This window comes from Lepidochelys olivacea (assembly GCF_965140295.1).
Source record: "Lepidochelys olivacea isolate rLepOli2 genome assembly, chromosome: 13".
NCBI lineage: Eukaryota > Metazoa > Chordata > Testudines > Cheloniidae > Lepidochelys > Lepidochelys olivacea.
The window spans coordinates 4,291,814-4,313,384 of NC_140423.1; the positions used below are offsets into that span (position 1 = coordinate 4,291,814).

Below are 21,571 nucleotides of genomic sequence, written 5' to 3' on the forward strand. Positions count from 1 at the left end.
GGAAGTCACGAGGCTGATTGGTTTTGTATGACACAATGTGGGCCTCATAGGGGTTGTGGTTCTGCCTTCGGGGCTTCCTCTCTCCTCTGTGTACCTGCATTCTGCTTAGAGCTGCTTGAGGTGCAGATGCTCTTCTCTGGCGCTGTTGTTGCCTATGATCATTGTTGTGCGCTTCTGAAGTGGGAAGGTAGGCTGGTGGGTAATAGGGTGCTGCGTGCGTAGGTGTGCACGAGTCAGGTGGGAGCAGAGGGCAGCGAGGCTGTTAGGTTTCCAGGGCTGTGTTGTTTCATGCTGTGGCCCCCTTCCATGCTGTCCTAGTCCTGATTTCTTGCTTTGAAAAAGACTTTCTCTCCTTGGGAGCACTTGGTCTTGGCAGTTGCTTTCTTCTGGTGGCTCTGGCGAGGGTTGGAGTTTTCCAGGCCATTGGAGCAGTGATGTGTTGAGGTTGAGGGTGGGTGGGAAGCTCACTGGACACACACAAGCGCTGATGAGTAATAGCAGTAGCTCAGCTTGGCTTCGGCCTTCTGGGGCCATCGTGATTTCAGCCCAGCCCATGGGGAGCGCCTGAGTGCCTTGCCTGCCACAGGGTGGATCCGTTCATCGCATTTCCCGCCTCCGGTTGTGTCTGGGAAAGGAATACCTGGTCCTCCTGATCCCTTTGTCACTGACTCCCTGGGGGTAGCGTTATTAGAGCCGTATTCTGAGCTCTATTCAAAGCTGGTCTATCTCTACTGACTACAGTGGGGGCTGTCCTTGAACTAGAAAGCATCCCCCTCTCCTTCCTCTCTCCCTCCCAGACTGGTGGATCTCATCAGCTGTGCCATGTTTCCACCAACCCTCTGCACATTTTAAACACATCACTGCTGGAACCTGGGCCTCCCCACTTTCTAGGTCAGGGATTGGCAACCTTTGACACGTGGCCTTCCAGGGAAAGCCCCTGGCAGGCTGGGATGGTTTGTTTACCTGCCACGTCCACAGGTCTGGCCGATCGTGGCTCCCACTGGCCCCGGTTTGCTGTCCCAGGCCAATGGGGGCTGCGGGAAGGACAGCTAGCACGTCCCTTGGTCTGCGCCACTTCCCGCAGCCCCCATTGGCCTGAAGTGGCAAACCACGGCCAGTGGGAGCTGCGATCGGCCAAACCTGTGGACGCAACAGGTAAACAAACGATCCCGGCCTGCCAGGGGCTTTCCCTGGTGGGCCCCATGCCAAAGGTTGCCGATCTCTGTTCTAGGTCCTCGCTCAACCGCCACCCTGAGTGTCCTCCTGTCTTTCCTGGTATCAAACTCATTATCTACCACATCCCCGTCCTAGCTGGAGGCATAGGCAGCCTTGTATCTGAGCTGCCTAAATGTTACCATTTTAAGCCTGCACTCCTAAAGGAATGCTCCTTAGGACTTTAAACCTGAAATGTGACCATAGCTCTGATCTACTTCATGCAGCTGTGGAATGGCCCCTGCATGCTAAATATATCTCCTTTTAAATCAGTTGCTCTGTTCCCTTTAAATATTTTGTTTGTTTGGGGGGGTGCCCCAAAACACAAGCTGAGCAGTCTAGTAGCCACTGGCTCCTCCCCCCTTCAGAAGCAGAATCCAGCTAGCAGAGGGCACCCATATGAATTAACAAGGCCTATCTCCATTACTGCCATCAGTGGTGAGCTCGTTCGCAAAGAAGTAAATGCTACCGTGCCAATATTAGGGTGGCCAGGTGCCTGGCTTTTAACCGGACAGTCCTATCGAAAAGAAGACCTGACCGTGTCCGGTCACTGCAGGCGGGGGAGGTGGGAAGGCACTGGGCAATCACCCATGCCAGCTCCTACTCAGCCGGGGCTGCCTCCTACCTGCCTCGGGTGGCTGCAGCTCCCAGCCCTGGCTCCACAGGCAAGTCCCTCCTGTCCCGGGTCAGGGGGATGGGAGGGGAAAAGCAGTGAACGATGGGGGGAGAGGGTGGAGGTCTCAGGGGGAAGAGGTGGGATGGGGAGGTTCCCGCACTCCTGCTGGAGTGTCCAGTTTTTAAATATTACCAAGTTGGCAATCCTACTTGCCATGGTGGTTTTGTGCTTTTTGTTTTAAGAGGTACAATTATGAGTGTCTAGGCACAAACTTGCCCTGATTTAAATTAAACCAGTGCAAGCCCCTCATTTCAGTTCACCTAAAACCTGTTCCTGTCAACTTACGCTAAACTGCAATAAACCTGCTTTAAATCAAAATATGTATGTCCACACAGTCTTTTGCACTGGCTTGAAGTAAATCAATTTAACATCACATCTTCAGTTAAATGATGCAGCCTTATGTGGAAATTAGCTCTAGGTTTGCCAGACCAAGACGGATGCAAGCGAGAGGAATCAAAACAGGAGTCAAGTTAAAAGTCCTAACTCATAGGCTGTATTGTCTCCAAGAGAAGGTTCCACTTATGATCAAAACAGCCTTCCGAAGCTGCGCTCTATTTATGCGGCTGAAGGATGAGCAGTAATCCCCCATTTATGCTGTCCCAGCAGGAACCATAAGGATATCTGACATTATTCACTGCCTGTTGCAGCAAGGAGTTAAAAACTCGGGAACAGCCTTCTGCTCTGTTGACCTCATGGGGTTGTATGAGATGTACCTGAGCACAGAATATGGTTCTTGGTGTTTTAGGCGTGGCTAGACAGGCACTTGTAGGAGCTACAGGTGAACAGTCTTTTAGCCAGTACAGCAGAGGATTTTACCCCGTTAACAGAAATTCTCACCCCAGTGAGAAGGAATATCCTCCTCTCCCAAATATCCCCATTCCACTAGGGAGGCTCGGACACAGAAGTTAAATGACTCCTCAAGAGCCATGCGGCAAGTTGGGGTCAGGATACTGATGCACCCTGTGCTCTAGACAGTACCGCTTCTCCCCACACTGGCAATGGGAATATGCTGTTCAGAAGGAAAGCAACACTGGGCAAGTTGTTGGGTAGTTAGTCCCTCGGTGTCCGAACTCTGACGGAAATGATCTAATTGTTGGCTGAGAGGTTTTTATTGCGCTAGTGGCCCCCACTGAGATCTGGCCTCCGCTGTGCTAGGCATTGTATAAACACCTAGTAAGAGTCCAAGAGCTCACAGTCTGAACAAAGGATATGAGGGGGAAATGGAGAGCAAAGTGACTTGCCCAGGGCCGTACAGCAGGTCAGTGGCAGGAATGGAACCCAGTTTCCTGACCCTCAGTCCCGTGCTCTGTCTATTAGACTGCACTTCCTCTCAGGCTGTACTATTTTGTTGCTCTCAAAGGAGCTGTGATTTTTGGTGCTGATTTGCCGGAAGCCCTGCTGTGCCCAGATGTGTGGCTCCTGGCAAGGAAGTGGAGGTTTGCCTTCAGCACCATGTAGCTGTTGGCTTCTGCTTCTGTGAAGAGTAGGGTGCCATTCTCTTCGCTGGGACTTCAATGCCTCAGATGCAGCCCTACTGATCGTGACGTAGCTTAGCCCTTGGGTTGCTCAAGCGGCTGCATGCTCCTGTCTCAGAGAGGGGCGTCTGGAGTGGGGATAAGTTAAATCTCTCCTCCTACCCCATCTGTCTCCACCTCCTACTCGTCCTCTGCTGGGTCAGTCCGATGGAGACGCCCTGATCAGATGGGGAGGGCTGTACAGAGCAGTGCTGGGGGCGTGAGCCGCGGGAGGGAGGGGTAGAGAGTACGTCTGGCCGTTGGTGGGGTGAGGAGCCCAGGAGCAGCCTTGGCAGGGCAGAGATCCCCAGCTCGACAGTGACTCCAGCCCTGGCGTACTGGCTGGAGTGGCACAAGCAGGGTGGTTTCCCCCTAGGCCGGCACCCCCAGGACCTCGCAGCCGAGCCTGCCAACTGCTTCCCTCCCAGGCAGGACAGCAAGCTATGCTGCTGGGGCTTCGTTCCCGCGCTCGTGCAGCCGAGTTGACTAATTCTGGCTCCCTGATCTCTGGGCCAAGAGCAGCCACAGGAAGAGGAGGAGGAGTCGGGGGTGGCGGCTAGCAAGGGGCTGGACCAGGGGGTGGGCCTCCTGGCACTAAGCTGCCAAACCAGTTGGCAACTGCCTTCCCATTGGCTCCTCTGTCGCCATGGAGATGGCGATTGGCCATGTGTGTGAGAGGGAGGGGCCTGCCTTAAGTGCAATTGTTTGTTTATATTTTAAAAAAAAAAAAAACCCTCCAGCCCTGTGCACTGTATGTTTTCTGATAACCAGCAGCCGCGCGGCTGGGGGCCTTGCGGTTTGTGTAAATAAAGCTCGTTGCCTCCCTCCCCAGCCAGAACAAGTGCAGCAGCGTTTCCGAGGAGGCCAATAATTCAATTTGGCCCCAAATCTAGATCTAGTCACCAACTGTGACCCGGCCCCCTCGGCATGGATCTTTATGTAGACGTATCATTTTAGTCCAGCAGGCGGGTGAGGAGTTGTGGTTTTCTTTTTTAAACAAATAACCGTTCCGCTGTGCTGTTTGTAACCCAAACGCTGCGGCACCCAGTGTCTGATGGAGAAACTGGCTATAAACAAAACTTATTGGCGTTGAAAGAGTCGCAGGAGGGATCGGGGCGGGGGGAACAAACAGCATAACTAGTGAAAAGTTGACCTTAAAAAGAATTTTTTCCCCCCCACTTGCTGATCTGTTGGATAGAGAGGGAAGGAGACTGCTTGCTTCATATGTGTGCTTCAAACTGGCCGGTCCCTTCGTGGAGGTGACCTGCAAAGGAGTTGGTAGAGATCAGATTTTTTGCCTTTCTGTGATGGCTAAGGAAGACTGTATTGTGAGCGTTTGGATTGTCAGATCTGCTCATTCCTGGCTCTGCTGGGGAACTTCTTGATGGTCTTGTCCATGGCCTCTTTGGTTTTCCATGAAACCTGGGATGTTGAATCTTTAACACAGACATCCTTTCTCCCAGATGTATCTTAATTGCTGTAAACAAAAATGAAGTCTTTAGGCTAAGCACCTAAGTTGATAATGATAGACTGGTGAAAACTTTACTAATATACACTGGCCTTAACTCATCTGACCAGCTGTAGAGAGCAGAAGGGTGTTCCAATTTCTTGGAATGACAGTGTTTCACAGATTCCAGGGCCATAAAAGGGGCTATTGTGATAATCTAGACCAGCAATTTCCAAACCTTTATTGATTCATTTACCACTATCTTAAAAAAAAAAAAAAAAAAAAAGTTTGAAGCATGCAAATTTCTCCTTTTTGTGCCCATTTTATTTTAAGCCTTAATATGTATAATTTAAGTATTTCTGGACTCAATAGTAAAAGAAATGCCTAAGGAAGCCTAAAAGGTTAGATTATAGCATCCTTTTTAGACAATGCATCAAAAACCCAGAATGAAACCGCTCTGATTATTTCTTTTGAGCTACTCGGATTGCAAGAAACAATTTACCTACATCATGACATCTCGTGATGTGTTGGTGTATGCTCCTGAGCTACGCTCTGTGGCTTGACTTGTTAATTTGTTTGATTTTTAATTTTGCCGTTGCTGCTCATTCTTATCTGGCCTAGTCACGCTGGACATGAGCCAAAGGGCGCTTTGCTTCTTTTCTCACAAAACTTGCATTTAAAAGGGCTGGGTGTTTTGAGGACAAACATGGGAAAACAAGTGCCGTTCTGCAAAAGGTATGTATGATAGGGCAGGGGCTCAAGGAAGTGGGTGAATCTTGGCTGAAAGTGGGGGCTTCATCAGGCAGCTTCTTGCTCCTTCGTGGTTCCAGACCCTGGATACTCCAATGCTGGGCAAACTGAACTGTCGCTTCACTGCTGGGAGGAGGCCTAAATAGCAAGCAGCCGGTTGCCCCACAGATAGAGTCAGGAGGCTCTCTGTCACATAACTAGGCTTTTATCCAGTGGGCCTGACTGGGCACCCTCGTCCCCTACGATTTCCTTGCAGAGCCAATTTCTCCATGCTCCCCCTGCCTCCTAGCCTTGCAGGGTCTAGGCTGCAGCCTCTGCAGACCTGGGAGTGCAGAGGGAGTTCCTGCTTGACAGCAGTTTCCTGTATGGTGGCCTGTTGATCTCCGGGCTCCCTGGCGCTGCTGACTCTTCAGACCCTGTGACCAGACCCTGTATGAATGTGCCTCTCTTTGGAGGAGAGGAACTGTGTTGGCGTGATACGGAACGTCACCGTTTCGCTTCAGTGGCTGGAGCTGTGTGACTTGGAGCCAGCTGTGCCCTGCTTAAGGGTACAGTACAGTCACATTGCATAGCGCACTGCTAAATAAAATTACTGTGCCAGCCTGGTCCCAGAGTGTTTGTACCCCGTCCTGGCTGAAAAGGGGAAAGAGCATTTTACGGCTCAGGTACTTTCTGATGCACTGCAGCGCATATGATAACTGTTGGTTTGAAACCAAAATCTTACCCCTTTTTTTTGCATACCTGATCTAGACTGACCTGCGTACCACAGGCCAGAGAACTTCACCCATTGATTCTTGTATGGAGCCCAACAACTTGTGGTTGAACTAAAACATCTACTTCTTCTCAGACCCTCTTCCAGGCTCGATGATCTGAATTAAAAAAAAATAAATTAAAAGGCAGTTTTTTCCCCTATATTCTTAGCACTGCCTGGAAGCATGAGTCTAATCTCTCCCCACGCAGCTCACCTTCAAACTTCAAGACTTTGCATCTGCTTTTGCATAACCTCCCCCACTGTCTCACTTCTTTCTCTCTCTCTCCTGAACACCCATCAGCCCTGCTTCGAGAGCAGAATTCTATGCAAACTCTCTCACTCAAGGGGCATTTGCTTTAAGAAATAAACTAAATCCACTTGTCCTCAGGATTTTATATTCTGACTGTCAGAGCTGTACCCTTCCTCCCATAATGTAGCCCATGTCTGAAATCTTACAGCCAATGAGAAACACGCACTATTCTTGCAGTGGTATTCTGGGGACTTTTCAGACTTAGTTACTGATTAATCATGGCCATGCATGTATCCAGTCCACTTCACCCCAAAGCACTTCACATACAGACATGACTGTCAAAATGTAGCCATCTCTGGGGTGCAGCCAGTGAATGCATCCATATGGAGGAGAGTTTTTATTTATATTTTATTTTTTTTACTAAAGATCCCATCTGCCTTTAATTTCCAATCTCTTTCTGGCTTCAGACAGTCCTAGTCGTAAGTAAATTACTTGCAGGGTAGGGCTCATGAGAGAGGGGGAGTCTGAATGAGCAGGGTGCTGTGTTTAGGGATGCTGAAATGGCTGAGTGCCCTGAACTGTGAGTTCTTCCAGGGCGGGAGAGAGAAAAGGGCTTTCCCACCATGGAAGTGCTGCCATCTCTGGTGTGAACTACAGTAAGTTCAGCAGTACCCAGCATCACTAAGAAATAGTAAAGGGAGATGCTGAATTTATTGACCCTGCAGGGGGATTGTGATTGCTAAAGCTGGAATGCTGCCAGTCCAGGGTGTGTCCTTTTGGATTTTATATGGCCACCAATGATCAGGACTTTGTGTTTTTTAAGTCTCAGCTGAAAGAGGGTTATCCTCAGCAGCGCAGCACCTTCTGCCGCTGGTTCAATACCACCTATAATTGAAGAGTACCTCCTACTGAGTCACCCACACTGTTTCTTCTGGAGTGTGCAGGTGGGTCGCCCCTCCTAATACTGAACCAGGCATATGCTGCTTAGCGTGAGATGCCTATTGGGAAACCACTGGCTGTTGTATATCATTTTAGTTTAGTATATTTGATTAAAATGGTCTCTAGTTTATTTTTGGGTGAGATTGATCTCTGAGTAGGCTCTGTATATAGCTGTATCCCTTTGCCCCAACCAGTAACTGAGCTGGGCTCTAAACAGCTATCACAAGTAAGGGGTATCTTCCTAGGCTTGTTCTGTTTAGCCAGAGATGTGTGATGGAGCTCCACCATGCAGTCTTTTCCCTCCCCCACCAAGCTCCCTGCAGCTGCAACACCACCATCCAACTGCTCATCAATCCAATCGGTAGCATTGCACAATTCTGTGGTCAAACTATTAATCCTGTTCCAACACCCTGCTCTGATTGGCCAGATTCTCCTCTCCAATGGTCTGTACATCTGCTCGGTGAACGTGGGGCACTGGAAACATTAGCCCAGAGCCCTGGCTGTTGGGACTCTTGATGCTATGCTTGTGTTTTCCCAACAGAACTCTAGAGAGGTCATAAATCCCTTCCTAGGCCTCTCCCATCCTCCTTGCTGTTGGCTGAGGCGATGGTGGAAAGAGATGCTCTTGGTGCTAAGGAGGCTTGAATAGAATCTCCCCACCCAAGGGTTCTGAGGTGCTACCTAGGCATTAGTATCCAGGCCTTGTCGTGTGGAAACCCACTGATGAAGGGCGGGGGGGGAGTCACATGAATGGGGGCTACCATGATCCCGGGAGCTGGGTTGTAACATTTCTCATAACCTGATGGCACAGATTTGAGCTGGCTCTTGTATATTAATCAGATCAGATTCCCAGTTGGCTTCCCCAGGAGGGCAGCTCCGTGCTTACATACAAGGATAACAGGCCGCAGGTGAAAACACTAGAGAGAACAGAAAGGTCTACTAGTGTCCCACACAAGGAACACTTGGATTATAGTAGCTGCAGTGTCTTCATGCTGTTCCAGCATCCACTGGCCACCCCTGCCCAGAACCCCTGGATTCCTGAGAGGGAGCCTGCGATGGACTGATAGGAGCTGGGACCAGGGGGTTGGTAATGGGATCGAGATGTGGGTTGTGGGGGATGAGTACATCAGATGGCAGTGCCGTAAAGCTTCCCAGCGCTCTCCTTTCTCCCTATGGGTGCCATCCGTGTATGTCCAGCTCCCGGTTGGAGAGCACCAGACCGATGACACCCTGGAGGTGGGAAGCTCACAGTGCTGTGGGAGGGACAGGATGGCAGGCAGCAGCAAACTCTGTGCGCACTTGGCAGCGGTCTGGCAAACGTTGGGGATTGGGAAACCGGAGCAACCCTGTTAAATATTAACCCAGGAGCAGAAAATGCTGCACTGTTCATCACGCGGATTCAGGCTGGGGAGAGCCCTGGCCTGTGCTGGAGCCCCAAAACTATCCCTGTCCTGTTTGCTTTGCTCTCCTCTAGCCCACTGCCCCCATCAGCCAGTTTGCCATGCCCATCTCCTCTGTCCTTCCTTTCCCTGAATGTCTTTCTCCCCTGCTCTGGCCTGGCCTCCCTAACATCACAGCTGCCTCCTAGGAGTGGCATGTGCTCCTGCAGTCCAGGGCACAGCACTGCTGGCTAGCTGCCCCTCTAGCCATGCCCCGGCGTGCTTTGCTGCAGGGGGCAATGAGAAGGGGAGGGGACCCTTGGCTGCCTGCTCATGGCCTCTGGGGGGAGGAGCTGCCGGGGAAGCCTTGCCCTCTGTCTGCAGCCCTGGTTCTGAGTGCCGAGTGAGGGTACCAGCGGGGGCCAGTGTGACGACTGCTGGATTCAGTTCAGCTTTGCGATCTTGCTTCCCAAAAAATCCAGCAAGGCAGATTCAGGCCCCTGAGCGAAGGCCCTCTTGTTTTCTTGTCTTGGCCTGACACGCAGTAAAAGATTTTCGTTTTTTTCGTTTGTCTTGCTGGCTCTTTGTTCCTCCTCTCTTTCCCCCCGCCTCCTCCTCCCCCCAGCCTCTGGTTTATTTAAAGACAGGAAGAAACCATTTTAAAGTGGCTCTTTAGGAGAAGCTGCCCATCTCTCTTGCTGTTTTTGCTGCCACAATTGGCTGGCCTGGCACTGTGCCATCCAGTCACCACGGCGCCCCCCAGTAAAGCAGTCCCCCACCTGGGGGAATGATTCATTGACCACCATGTTCGTTTAAACTCCTAGTGGTCATTGGTGCAAGGAGAGGAGGGGTGTGTGCCTGGTGGGAGGGGGCTGAAGAATGGTGACTTCTCTCATTCCTCCCCTTTCCCCCTGTTTTATGCCTTTTGTGTGTCAGGCAGAATGCCTCTGCCCCCCCGGGGCTCCAGCGTACCCGTCCGACTTCCTGCAGCAGGAGGACAAAACGGTGTTGCTCCCTGCGCAAAGTCAGATTGCCAGACGCGGCGGGCTCTGGGGCCAGTGGCAGGCTGAGGAGGGACAGGTGTGCAAATGTAAGGCCAAGGTAGTGATTGCACAATCAAGGCCGTCTCTGGCTGGGAAAGCCGATCTCCGCTTCACCGCCAGAAGTTGGAGCTGATACCGGCACTGTGGGAGGGAGGTGGGACGCTGCTGGCTTTCTGTGCCATGTAGGTTACCCAATAGTCTGGGCCATGCAGCAGCCAGCGTTGAACGTTTATATTTGTGCTCAGGGTTTGAGGGAGTGGGTGGGGTGGGTTTGGTGAAGCCTAGAAGGCTCATTGAGTTTCGCTGCCTCTTGCATGCCAGGGCCCCGCTCTCAGCACTGTGACTCTAAACCCAGGACGACCCAGAGGCTGGTAGCGGCCCTGGAAGTGTTGGGTTGAAACGCTGCTGGTTCAATGAATTCTTTGCTCCCCATCTACTCTTTCTTGGTGGCAGCAAGTGGCCGAATCCACTGGAGATAGCGGAGGTGGAGTAGCGGAATGACGCAAGTCTTGTGGGGAGACAAGAACGCCCTGACTGTCTAGGCCATGTTAACCCGTGGCACAGGGAAGGCAATAGCCAGCCAGGCAGTTACCACTTGAATGCCAAGGATATCAAAGCTTAGCAGGTGGTCACAGGGATCCAACATGTGGGACATCACAATTCCAGCGGCTTTGCCTCCTAGGCAGTCCCTAGAGATCCATCCGGACCATCTTGGCGAGCGTCTGACCAACTCCATTCCCTACCAGTGCAGGGCCTGAGCCATTAGTGCACCTCCATCCCGCCTGTGGCCCATGATCGTTTTGTTTCTGGGGGGGGATGTTGCACTCTAGCCTATTCCTGGTTATTGGGCTCAGTGCAGGGCCCTGTGGTGTGCAGGAGGTCAGCCTCGATGATCAGGTGGTCCCTGCTGCCCTTAATTCTGACCCTAAATGCCCATTCAGGGCCCTCTTTGTACGCTAGGACGCCGATGTTCTGGTGTAAGCCTCGTGCGTGTATCTGGAACAGAAGTGGCTTCTGGTGATAGTGGGGGGCTGTGAAAACCTGGTTTAATTGTGTCAGGCACCAGGGTACTCAGGGAATGCTCTCTCCCTTGGAGTTGAAGGCTAGGAAATCTAAGTAGCTGAAGATAAGGGCAAGGTTGATCCTGGTGGTGGTTTGTTCTGGTGAGCCGTGCTCCAGCACGTCACTGGTGAGTACCAAAGACAGTTGCTCCGTTGTAGGGAAGCCACAAGACAGGCTGGGTAAATAGTTACACCCCAGGGATCAATCGAGCCTGGAGCTCCTTGCTGGAATTCAGAAGGAGTCTACAGGGTGAGGGGGACGCTGGGAGCTGAGTGAGGGAATGCACCATTTGGCACAGAAAAAGCTACCCAAGAAATTCTGGACCCCCACATGTGCTATAAATACACCAGTCTGGCTGATTCCTGCTCTTGGAGTGGGTTTGCAGGACATTAATGACTGGGAGACATGGGGAGGGTGCTCTGTGGTGTTCGGGGTTTTTTTTTGTGTTTGTGTTTCCCCAAGCTGCTTTCCCCCCAGAGGGCCCTGGGAAGCGGGCAGTGGCATGGGGGGTCCTGGGAGACACTGTTGGCTAAGCACTGAAAAGGTAACCTGCAGCACTCAGCCGGGCGGCGTAGGCTTGGCGCTCTCCTGGAGCGCAGGAACAAGCCAGCATCTCTATACACAGGTCGGGTAGGCAGAGTGCGTCCACGGGAGTGTGCTGGACTATGGATCCTACCCAGCTCTGCCAAAGGAGTCCGACCCCTTCGTAGGCAGAGCTCTGGTGTAGAGAGAGCAGGTGATGGCCGTAAGCCGGGCAGGCTGGCAGGCTTGAGAGCAATCGGGCCCCTGGCGGGGAGGGAACCCCACTTGCTGAGTGGTGTCAGAGCTGCAGGGTGGCCTCCTGGGTTGACGAATGGCGGGGAAGGAAGGCGCTGACCAGCAGGAGGCGCCATCTCCAGCAGAAAGCTTTAGAGAGTGTGATTTAATTTTCGTTTTATTTTTGGGGAATTTCATGGTTTTGTTTTAGTCATTAAAATGTTGCTTTATTTCTTTTACGCTAATAAAATACCTCCAGTACTCGTCTCTGTCTATAGATTCTGTACCATATTATTGATTAGGCTTTATTCCTTGCCTTGAGACACTCACCAGTTCCCACCACAGTTAGGCATTCCAAAACAACCTGGACAGCTCCTTAGGGTTCCCCCCTTGAAATGTACCCAGTACTGCAGCCCTCATCTAACCTCCACTTCTCCATTGCCACTCAGTAACACAAACCCTATGGATTGTCCCAGTCCCTGCTGCTTCCTTCTTTAACCTCCCTTCCCCCCGCCCCCCCCCCATAGCTCCAGGGACTCCTCCCTGGATGCCCCATTTCCCCCATCTATATTCCCCTTCCCCTCCGCCCCCTTGAGTCCCCCCTCCACTTGCCCATCTCTCCTGGGGGGAGAGAGGTCCTGGCAGGGTGGGGGTCATTGGGTGGGGGAGGCCATGGGGTGGGTTTTCCAGGGCAAGGCTGCCCTGCAGCTCCTGTCCCACTGGGCTGGGCCCAGCTTGGTTGTGACCTCTGGCGCCTAGAGCGAGGAGCCAGCCCTAGCCCCGTGGGAAGGGGGACGCCGCTGCAGGGTGAGTGCTTTGTTTTGCCGTACGTTGTGTTCTGTCGCGTGTGCCATGTACACAGGGTCTGTGCGTGACATTTCCACCCCTCGACAAGCAAAGGCCAGAGCTCTCTAGCTGCTCTGTCGCCCCGTGATGCCACTTCTGGCTTTCGGCAGGTGATGCCCGGCAGAGGTTGCTGGCTTGCACTCGGCATGTATGGACCAGAGTCCACGACCCACCCTTGTTGCAGGAGCTCGGCAGCCCCTGCCAGCCTCCCGTCGCTCTCTGGGCTGAGAACCCCTTGTCCCTTTGCAGAGAGCCAGGCCCTCGGGCGGCAGGGTAGACTCGCCAAGCCAGTGCTGGGCTGCCAGTCAATATGGCGGGGGGAGGGGAGGAGTGTGACCCAGCACCAGGGCTCCTCCTATTCATCATGGCTCTGTCACTGGCTCAGTGTGTCTCGGGGGGGCTAGTCTCTTAACCACTCCGTGCCTTAGTTTCCCCAGCTAGAGGGGTAGAAGGATGGCTGCCTGCCTAAGCTGAGGAGGGGAGTTGTGAGGATAATTCGCTGGCTGGCAGAGCATTGTCCTGCACAGAGGAGAACCAGGTGTTTTAAGTGACCCCAGAGGGGGAGCGACTCCCCCCTTACAGCCTCTCCCAAGATGCTGCTTCCCTGCCCTCCGTGAACATGCAGAACCAAAAGCCCTTGCTCCCTTCCGCAGCCGGGAGCCTCTCTTCCCGGCTCTGCTCATTCGGCATGGCCAGCCCCCGCCCGTGGTTTTCTCGGTTAGACATTGACCCAGATAAAGCACTTGGCAGTCAGAGGCCCTGTGCGCAACCCTTCTCTCCCCCCCCCCCCGCCCCCCCCCCCCCCCCCCCGACTCCCCCAGCTCTGGGCTGCTGCCTGGGTCTGGTGGATCATGTGATGCAGACTGGGGAGGCGGGGAAAGAGGATGAATCATGCTGGCTTTTAAAGGGACTGTAGCTTCTGAGGTGTGTGGGTGGTGGGGGCAGGCTGGTGCTGGGGATTTCTACTAAGGGGGTCTCTCGCCCTGCAGTGTACAGCTGCCTGTGATACCCCTCTTTGCATTAGGGCTCATTTCTTTTCCTTTCCCTTCCTTCCACTGTTGACCTGCCTATGACTGAGAAACGTGCTTTGCTCGCTGCCGGACCCACTGGCTGCTCTAGATCTTTGGTTTCCCTGTCCTGCACCCTAAGGCTGCCGCTCTGCTAGGTGGTGGGGGCCTGCCCAAGGTATCGTCCAGGCGCTCTTCGCCCTCTGGGGCACGTCCGCTCCTGCTGGCCCAGGAGCGAGGGGCTGGATGCCCAAACCTGTGGCTTGCCCCTGCCACACGGCAGCTGGTCACGCCACAAGGCTGGCCTGCAACCTACGGTGCGCTTCGCTGTTCTGCGCTATCCAGCGATCTACACCCTTCCTTAGAGGGGTGAGCAATTACGCCTTGTCCTCCCGCTGCCGCGCTCCTCTCAGGCTTGGGGAGAGGCTCCCGCAGCTTGTCTCCCAGCCGGGGAGCGTGCCCAGTGTAACACGCTGCTTGGCTCGGAAGTGTTGGAGGATGCAGCGTTGAGGGGGGCGACAGCCTGTCCTGTTCATTGGAAGCTGTTGACTGCAGGAATCCAGTTGACTTGGGACTCTTCTTTCGTCCCTTTGGTTTTATGTTAATGGCTTAGGGATGGTCTGTCCCTCCTGTACGTGTGCACATGTAAAGGCCAGTGTCTGTGCCCGGGTGCAGAGCACGCCACGGCAGCGGCCTTGGTTTTGCTGCCCAGGGCAGGTTTAGAGCCAGCTCATGATTACCAGGGTGGATACGGTGCTGAGAGCAGCCCTGCCCCAGGGGCGACCACTCTGGAGCACTGTGCTTGGGGTAGGCCACGTGGAGGGAATGAGCCACGCCTTCAGCAGGATGGAGGGGCGTCGGACAGAGGGTTGGGTGGGAGCCCCCCTGCCCAAAGTGGCTCTTCTGGGTATGATACGATCCAGCCTGCGCGGCCGGCGTGGCTTGAAAAGACCTGAAGCGGAATGACCATGGCAGTCACTGACTTGCCCCTGTCCCCTGCATGTCGCTAGTAGGAGCCACACAAGCCCGGATTGGAAGTGGGAATCCTATGCGGTGTAAAAGTGCCTTTGCCCTCTAGGTGGCTGGTTCAGCCAGCAGTAACTGGAGATGGTTGCCAGGTGCTCGGTGCGCAGCGGTCCATGGTATTGGGAGGGGCCTGCAGACGGGTGTCTGCCCTGATGGGGTGTCTCAGTAGGCTTCTTGGTGGACTGAACGTTGGTTTGTTGCGCCCTGGGACTGGGACCTGATGTCAGGGTGGTGTGTGGGCATCTGCTTGCCCCGCTGCTGCGGGGTAGCTCTGGGGCACTTGGCGGGGTTATGGCCAGAGAATTTCTAAGCTGGATCTAACCGCTGTGTTCTCCGTTTTTCTGTCTTGCAGAAAGCTATCGGGCAAGGCGGGGATAGATGAGGTCATGGCAGCCGCAGTTCTCACCAGCCTGTCCACTAGCCCTCTAGTGCTTGGCAACCTGCCTGGCACCCTCAGCCCAGGTACTGATGGGATGCTGAGCCCCGAGATGGGCAAGGCGGAATTGCTAGTGGGGGTGTCGGGCCACGTGCTGCTCTCTGTTACGCCTCTGTAAATCCTGTATGATGTAGGGAATTCCTCCAGAGCCAGGAGCGGAATTCAGGCCCCCGAGTCTACTTGTAGGAGCATAGGAACTGGCAGACTGGGTCAGCCCTGAGGTCCATCTAGCCCTGTGTCCCAGTGCTGGTGGCTGTCAGGGACAGATGCTTCAGAGGAAGGCGTAAGAACCCTGCCACAGCAGATAGGCGATAATCTGCACCCCTCCATGAAATCCCATCCTCGTCTCCAATAGAGATTGGTTTAATAATGGGAGGCAGCATGTCCTAGGGCTAGAGCACTGGACTCAGGAGACACACATTCTATTCCTGGCTCAGCCACTGGCCTGCCGGGGGACCTTGGGCAAGTCACTGCCCTCCCCCTGCCTCAGTTTCCCCATTTGTTAAATGGAGATGCCGATAATGGCCTCTTTGTCAAGGACTCTGAGATCTGCTGATGAGGGGCCCTGGCGGCACTACCGCTAGAGGCAGTGTTCCCAGCTAGCGCTCTGGGGCACCCCCTCCATCACCACACCACACGCAACAAAGGACCTGGAGGGCGGGGGGGCGGGCGGTGTTGAGGCCTGTATGGTTTGAGGTTCCCATCCAGCGTGGCAGCCCCTGCTGTACAAAGCCCACTGCTGCGGGAGTTGTGCCGGGGGAGAAACCTGCCCTGATGGCGCATGAGAGCTCAGGCTGGGCACGGCGGGGGGTTCACCCGGATGCCCCCCTGGGCTGGCTCTGCCTGTGGGATTCCCAGAGCTTCGCTCAGCAGGTGCCTTATCTGCCAGAGCACTGGAAGGGGCTGACGTCTGCGTGTCCTGGGGCTGACCCCTGTGACCAGTGGGTGACTGAATTCCTCTTCTTCTCTTGCCCGCCCCGCCCCGCCCCGCAGCAGAGCCCAGCTGCGAGGCCTGGAAGGAGGGTCCTGCCATGTCCTCCAGCTACAGCAGCAGTAGCAATAACAGTGGGGACTGGAGCTGGGACCCGCCGAGCGACCGCTCCACCCCTTCCACCCCGTCGCCACCGCTCTCCACCGACGTGGCCAAGAGCTTCCTGCCGGCCCCCCAGCTGGACGACGGCAGCGAGGAGACCGAAGCGACCCACTTCCTCTTCGGGGACCCCATTCCCAGGAAGAGGAAGGTGCGGAGGATGGGAGCTGGAACGATGGGGCGGCAGGGCCGGTCCAAAAGCAGCGCAGTGAGGAAGGTGGGGGGGGGGGGGGAGAAGAGTCCCGGGGGTCCGGCAGAGCAGTGGTCCCCAAACTTTTCACGGTCTGCGCCCCACCCCAGGAAACAGGCTGGGAGTGGGGCCGCAGCTCAAGGGAGGGGTGGGAGGGCATGGACAGGGGTAAGGGGGACCGAGGCTGGGGGCCGTCCCTGGGGGTGGGGCCGGAGCAGTGCTGGGGGCGAAGCGGACTCATCAAAATGACGAGAAAGGGGCCTCTCTGCAGGCAGGAGAAAAAGACTTGTCTCCTCCCCCAAATAATCAACTTGCTCCCCCTCTGCTCCTCGTCCACACGCCCTCCCTGCCAGGCTGGAGAGGAGAGCTGGGCATTGTGCTGTGCCTTCAAGGCTGACGGTACTCGCTTTTCGGGACGGGCTTGGGGAGCGGGTTGCAGGGCCGAGGGGCGCTCCCAGTGGGGGCTGAATTACAGTAACAGTGAGGGGCCTCTGACTCTCCAGCCAGGCCTGAACTTCAGAGTCCAGTGCCCCGCATGGCACGCGGGTGTGAACAGGAAGCCCGAGGAGTTTGAGCTGCGTCCCTGCAGCGCGCAGGGCTTTCCCCACTGCAGAATGGTCTGCAGCCCCTCTTCTAGCACTAGTGATTAATTTATGCCAGCTCAGAGCCCCCCGGCACCTCTCGGCCTGGCAGTTCAGAGCCTCCCGGCACCTCTGGGCCCATGTTACAGTTGGGGGAGCAGTTCAGGAGCTCACCCAAGTCAGAGGGACGTGGTGACGCGGGCAAGTCTCACTCTTCCCTTCTCCAACCACTGGACCATGTTCCCTCCCCACGCACACTCAGCCCAGCCTGTGGGATTAAGAGCCTTGGCCCCCTTTCCAGGTGGAGATCTGAGCCCCATGGAGTGGGGCTGCCTGGGCCCGAGTGGGAGCTGTGGGCCTCATTCATTCTCTTTCTCATTCTCTCTCTCCCCTCCCCAAGAACTCCACCAAGGTGATGTTCAAGTGCTTGTGGAAAAGCTGTGGCAAGGTTCTGAGCAGCTCCTCGGGGATGCAGAAGCACATCCGAACCGTCCACCTCGGGTAGGCGTGAGGGTGCGCTGGGTCCTGCAGTGCTCTGGGTGGTATTAGGCAGCCTGCGCTGTAGGAGGAGGGCCGGGAAGGAAGGAATTACGTCCTACGGGCAGGGCAGGCTCTGCCAAAGCTCCTCCCCCAATTTTTTCCCCCACATCTCTTGCGGCTGTGTTTGGTTGCTTCCAGGTTACTTCTCCCTTCCTTGCCTCCCCGTGCTCCTGCCTTTACGTCTGCCATTCAGGAAGCCTCTCATTACAGCCTCCTGTCTTGGAGTCCATCCACTCCATCGCTTCCCTTAACCAGCCCAAGAGATCACTGAGCAATCCCCTCCCAGCCCCTATCGGTGGGATGAGCCAGGCGTGGAATCCCTCTTGCTCCCTTGCTGGCCCTCCAGGGTTGTTGGATAGGATGGGTGTGCCGCAGCGAGCAGGGTCCTTGTTGTATGCAGGCCATAGGTGGTCCCAGTTGTGGGTTTTTGGGGTGATGGGAATGATTGGAGTCGGTGGTTTCTGGTTCTGCTTCTCTAGAAGGTCCAGTTCGTGTTTTCTCTCTTTCCGTCTTCTCCATGGCCAGTTTTTTTAGTACCAAGACTCTCGTGTTCTTTCTTTTTCTGCAACCTGCAGTCTAAAAAATTCCAACTTCGCAGTAGCTTCACTGCATGCACTCGTTTTCCATCCTTATTTCCCTTTCCCGAAATAGGCAAACAGAAAATAACAAACCGGTAGCCTCCTCCTGACTGTTCTTAGCACCCACACTTAAAGCCTCACTTAAAATCTTTACACCAGTGTATGAAGTGCAAATCTTGCTCAGCACAGCAAGCTGTGTATTTCACCCTGCTCGCTGCGCCACTGTGACGGGATCCCTGGGGTGCAGCCTGGGACCACTGTGCCCCCTTAGCTCTCTCCAGCCTGGGCTGTCTCTCTCAATGCCTTGCTAGTGACCAGCAGCAAACCGCTCCAGGTGCTGTGATCACTCAGCACAATCGCATGTGGAATGCTCTCAGGCGGTAGGAAGGACCCTTGGCCTTGCCCCCGTGGCTGGGTCAGGGCTGGAAATGTCTCCAGCGCCTGACTCCGTTTTCCCTGTGCAGCAGGAAAGCCGACCTGGATCAGAGTGACGGCGAGGAGGACTTTTACTACACGGAGCTGGACGTCAACGTGGACTCCCTGACGGATGGACTGTCCAGTCTGACCCCTGTGTCACCCACTTCTTCGGTGCCCCCGGCCTTCCCTGTCCTGGAGGTGCAGCGAACCCCGCCGGTGCTGGTGAAGCCTGAGGACTCCGTGGAGTCTCCTCTGAGTCATTCAGCTCCAACGAGCCTGTGCCACGTCCACACCGACCACGCCTATCAGGTGGGCCATGTGGAAAAGCAGGTGAGACTGCATTGGTGGGGAAGGAGGACACAAATGGTGGAGTAATGCATGCTGGGACATGTGGGCTCCTCAGTCCCTGAGCTAAAACCATACCAGGCTCAGCCCAGTGCAAATCCATTGACGTCTCCCACATCCGCCCTGACGAGTGTCCCTAGAACAGGGTGCATCTTTGCTGCCCTGGCCATGCTGCAGCCTCAGACTGTGCAGCAAATGTTTTCAAACAAGGCTCCCAGATGGTGCTTGTGGAAGAGGCAGTGGCTGGGGTATAGGAGGTGCCTTTGGAGCATGGCCCTCGCCATGTCGGGAGGGAAATGCTGCCGCGAGCCTGTGGAACTCACCGCTGCAGGAGTCAGGTTTGCCTAGGGGGACAGTCTGGCCTCTGATCTTTGCTCGCATGACTGGCAGTGCTCCCAGAAGTGTGTGTGCTCGTTTTGTGTGAGTCAGGCAGTTGGAGCCAGGTTGCCTGATCTGGATGCACTGAGTGGGGGCCTGGACACTTCTGCAGGCGCAGCCAGGGGTGCGTGTGAAAACGGGGGTGAAGTCAGAGTCCAGCTTGAGGCCAGCTGAAGGTCTGGGAAGTTTCAGGGAGGACAAAAGACGAGAGCAGCAGCTGCAGTTGCAGGATAGAAATGCTCCAGGGCTGTCGTGCCTCGTGTTTTGGGGCAGAAATTCTCAGCTGCTGGGCTTTGGGGATGGTCCCTCCTTGCCCACCCCGGGTGGTATTTGGGGGGCTTTCAAGTGTGTGGCGTGGGCCAGTGGGAGGCAGTACACTGGAGTGAATGGGCAGCCCTTATGTTCGTACACACAGTGCGAAAGCCCCACGCAGACCTGGGAGCTGAACCATCCCGTGGCAGGAAGGTTCTGAGAGCGTATTTAATGCCAAAACCGTGCTGGACTTGGACTCCCTCTGCTCATCTCTCCTGACGACCCCACCCCCCCGTTCCGCTGGAGCGTTCTGATGAAGTGGTGGCCCTGCCCAGCTGGGCAGACGACGCCTGCCAGATGGGCAGGTGGGGGCCCGGCAGGGGCTTGTTCGGATGCCTGTGACATTTCTCGGCACTGTTGCTCTCTGTCAGGCCTGTCCAGAGCTCTGCCCCGTCTGGGCAATGCAGGCATAGTGTTAGCCGGAGCTGGGCCCCACGCCGGGGAGGTCTCACCGGGCTTTGCTGCCACTTTGGGGCGACGGGAGCCAGCTCCCTCCCCAGCTCTCCTGGCCACCCCCCCGTCCTCGTGCCCAGATGCGTCTCATCCTCTCCTGGTTACATTTGTGGCTTTCAGGCGATGGCTCCCATCAGCATCTCAGCTGCTTCGAAAACCCTGCCTGGCGGGATGGGCTTCAGCATCTCCTGGCAGCCGCCCCCAGCGCCACAGTCACCAGTTGTTTTTAAAGGGTCCCCGGTGAGTAACCAGACAGTCCCCCCACCCTCTGTGTTGGCTGGCAGGAGAGAGGCAGCTGGAGTCCTAGAATGGCCCATATTGGTACCTCAATGGGACGTATGACTGTGCTAAAACAGCCCAGATCATTCCCCAAACCCGTCCCGTCTACGGGTTCCTGTCCCTGAGGTGCCAAGCACAATACGCTCTCTGAGAGGAGGGATGCTCCAAGTCCATCAGAAGAGGGAAAGGAGGGAGGCACAGAGCAATTTCCTGGCTAGAATTCAGCAGAGACAGTGGAAGTGCGTGTGCCATGCAGGCTGGCGTCTGATCTGGAATGCCGTGCGCTGCAGGGGTTTGCATCGGTCTTGTCTCCGTTTTGAAAAACAAACTCTGTTTCATGACAAGCCTGTGGCCTTTGACAGGATGTTTTTGGCTCGAACCTGGGCTGGTTTTGCAGGAAATTGGGACCTGGTTGCATTTAGAGCAGAGACTCCAGCTGCCACTGGAGCAAGCTTCTGCCTTTCAGGGTGTGGTGTGAAAAGTGGAAAACTTTGGGCTGTGAAATAGTCCCTGGTAGAAAAGTTCCCTGTTTTCCTAGATCTTCAGTTATCATGTTTGGGCTTGCCTGGTGCCTCCTGCCTAGGGACTGCAGAACACTTCACACACATGTGCTAAGCTGCCTGAGCCCCATTTGAGGTCGAGTGGTGTTTTCTTTTTACGTATGGGGAAACTGAGGCACAGAGGCACCGTGAGTTTCACAAGCTCGCACAGTCTGTGGCAGAACTAGAATCATAGAATATCAAGGTTGGAAGGGACCTCAGGAGGTCATCTAGTCTAACCCCCTGCTCAAAGCAGGACCAATCCCCAATTTTTGCCCCAGATCCCTAAATGGCCCCCTCAAGGATTGAACTCACAACCCTGGGTTTAGCTCTAATCACTAGGCCACGAAACAGGTGGTGGCAATTTTCACCTAACCACAAGAGGGGAACTGGTCTTCTTTTCCAGACCCTTGAGGCAGAGCCAGGTTCCCCCACCCCAAGCATTAACTCTTCTCTGGCTCTGGCTCACTCTTCGCGTTCTCTTCAGCGGCTGTTTCCGCTTGGCAGGACACAAGTAGGTTGTGAGACCTGTAGAACCAGGGGAGCTGCAGCATCAGCCATAGGCTGAAATGGACAGTCACTGCTTCCATCTAGCCCTGTGAGGCCTCCTCGGCCATGCCAGGTGGAAGGGCATAGGGTGCATTCTGGTGCCTGCCACCCAGATCTCGGCTCCCAGGTCTCAGCGTGGGGACCGTGGGCTGAAGACTCCTTGTCCTCCCATTGGCTAGTATCTCCAGAGGGCAGATCCCAGCGGGTGCAGGTCTGTGCCGCTGCC

At 55.0% G+C, this 21,571-nt stretch overlaps 1 protein-coding gene across 6 annotated transcripts in view; it reads left to right on the forward strand.

Annotated features, from left to right (window-relative positions):
- SLC2A4RG (SLC2A4 regulator) overlaps positions 1 to 21,571 on the forward strand; it is a 48,845-nt gene that overhangs the window by 18,075 nt on the left and 9,199 nt on the right. The window contains exons 3-7 of one of the 6 annotated variants that reach the window (XM_084645583.1): positions 15,011 to 15,120; positions 16,088 to 16,335; positions 17,356 to 17,456; positions 18,538 to 18,820; positions 20,099 to 20,218. In XM_084645583.1, coding sequence (XP_084501709.1) covers positions 15,011 to 15,120; positions 16,088 to 16,335; positions 17,356 to 17,456; positions 18,538 to 18,820; positions 20,099 to 20,218 — 862 coding nt within the window. The remainder of the gene's footprint in view (positions 1 to 15,010; positions 15,121 to 16,087; positions 16,336 to 17,355; positions 17,457 to 18,537; positions 18,821 to 20,098; positions 20,219 to 21,571) is intronic. The other 5 variants (XM_084645585.1, XM_084645584.1, XM_084645586.1 and 2 more) reach the window with 5 other exon arrangements.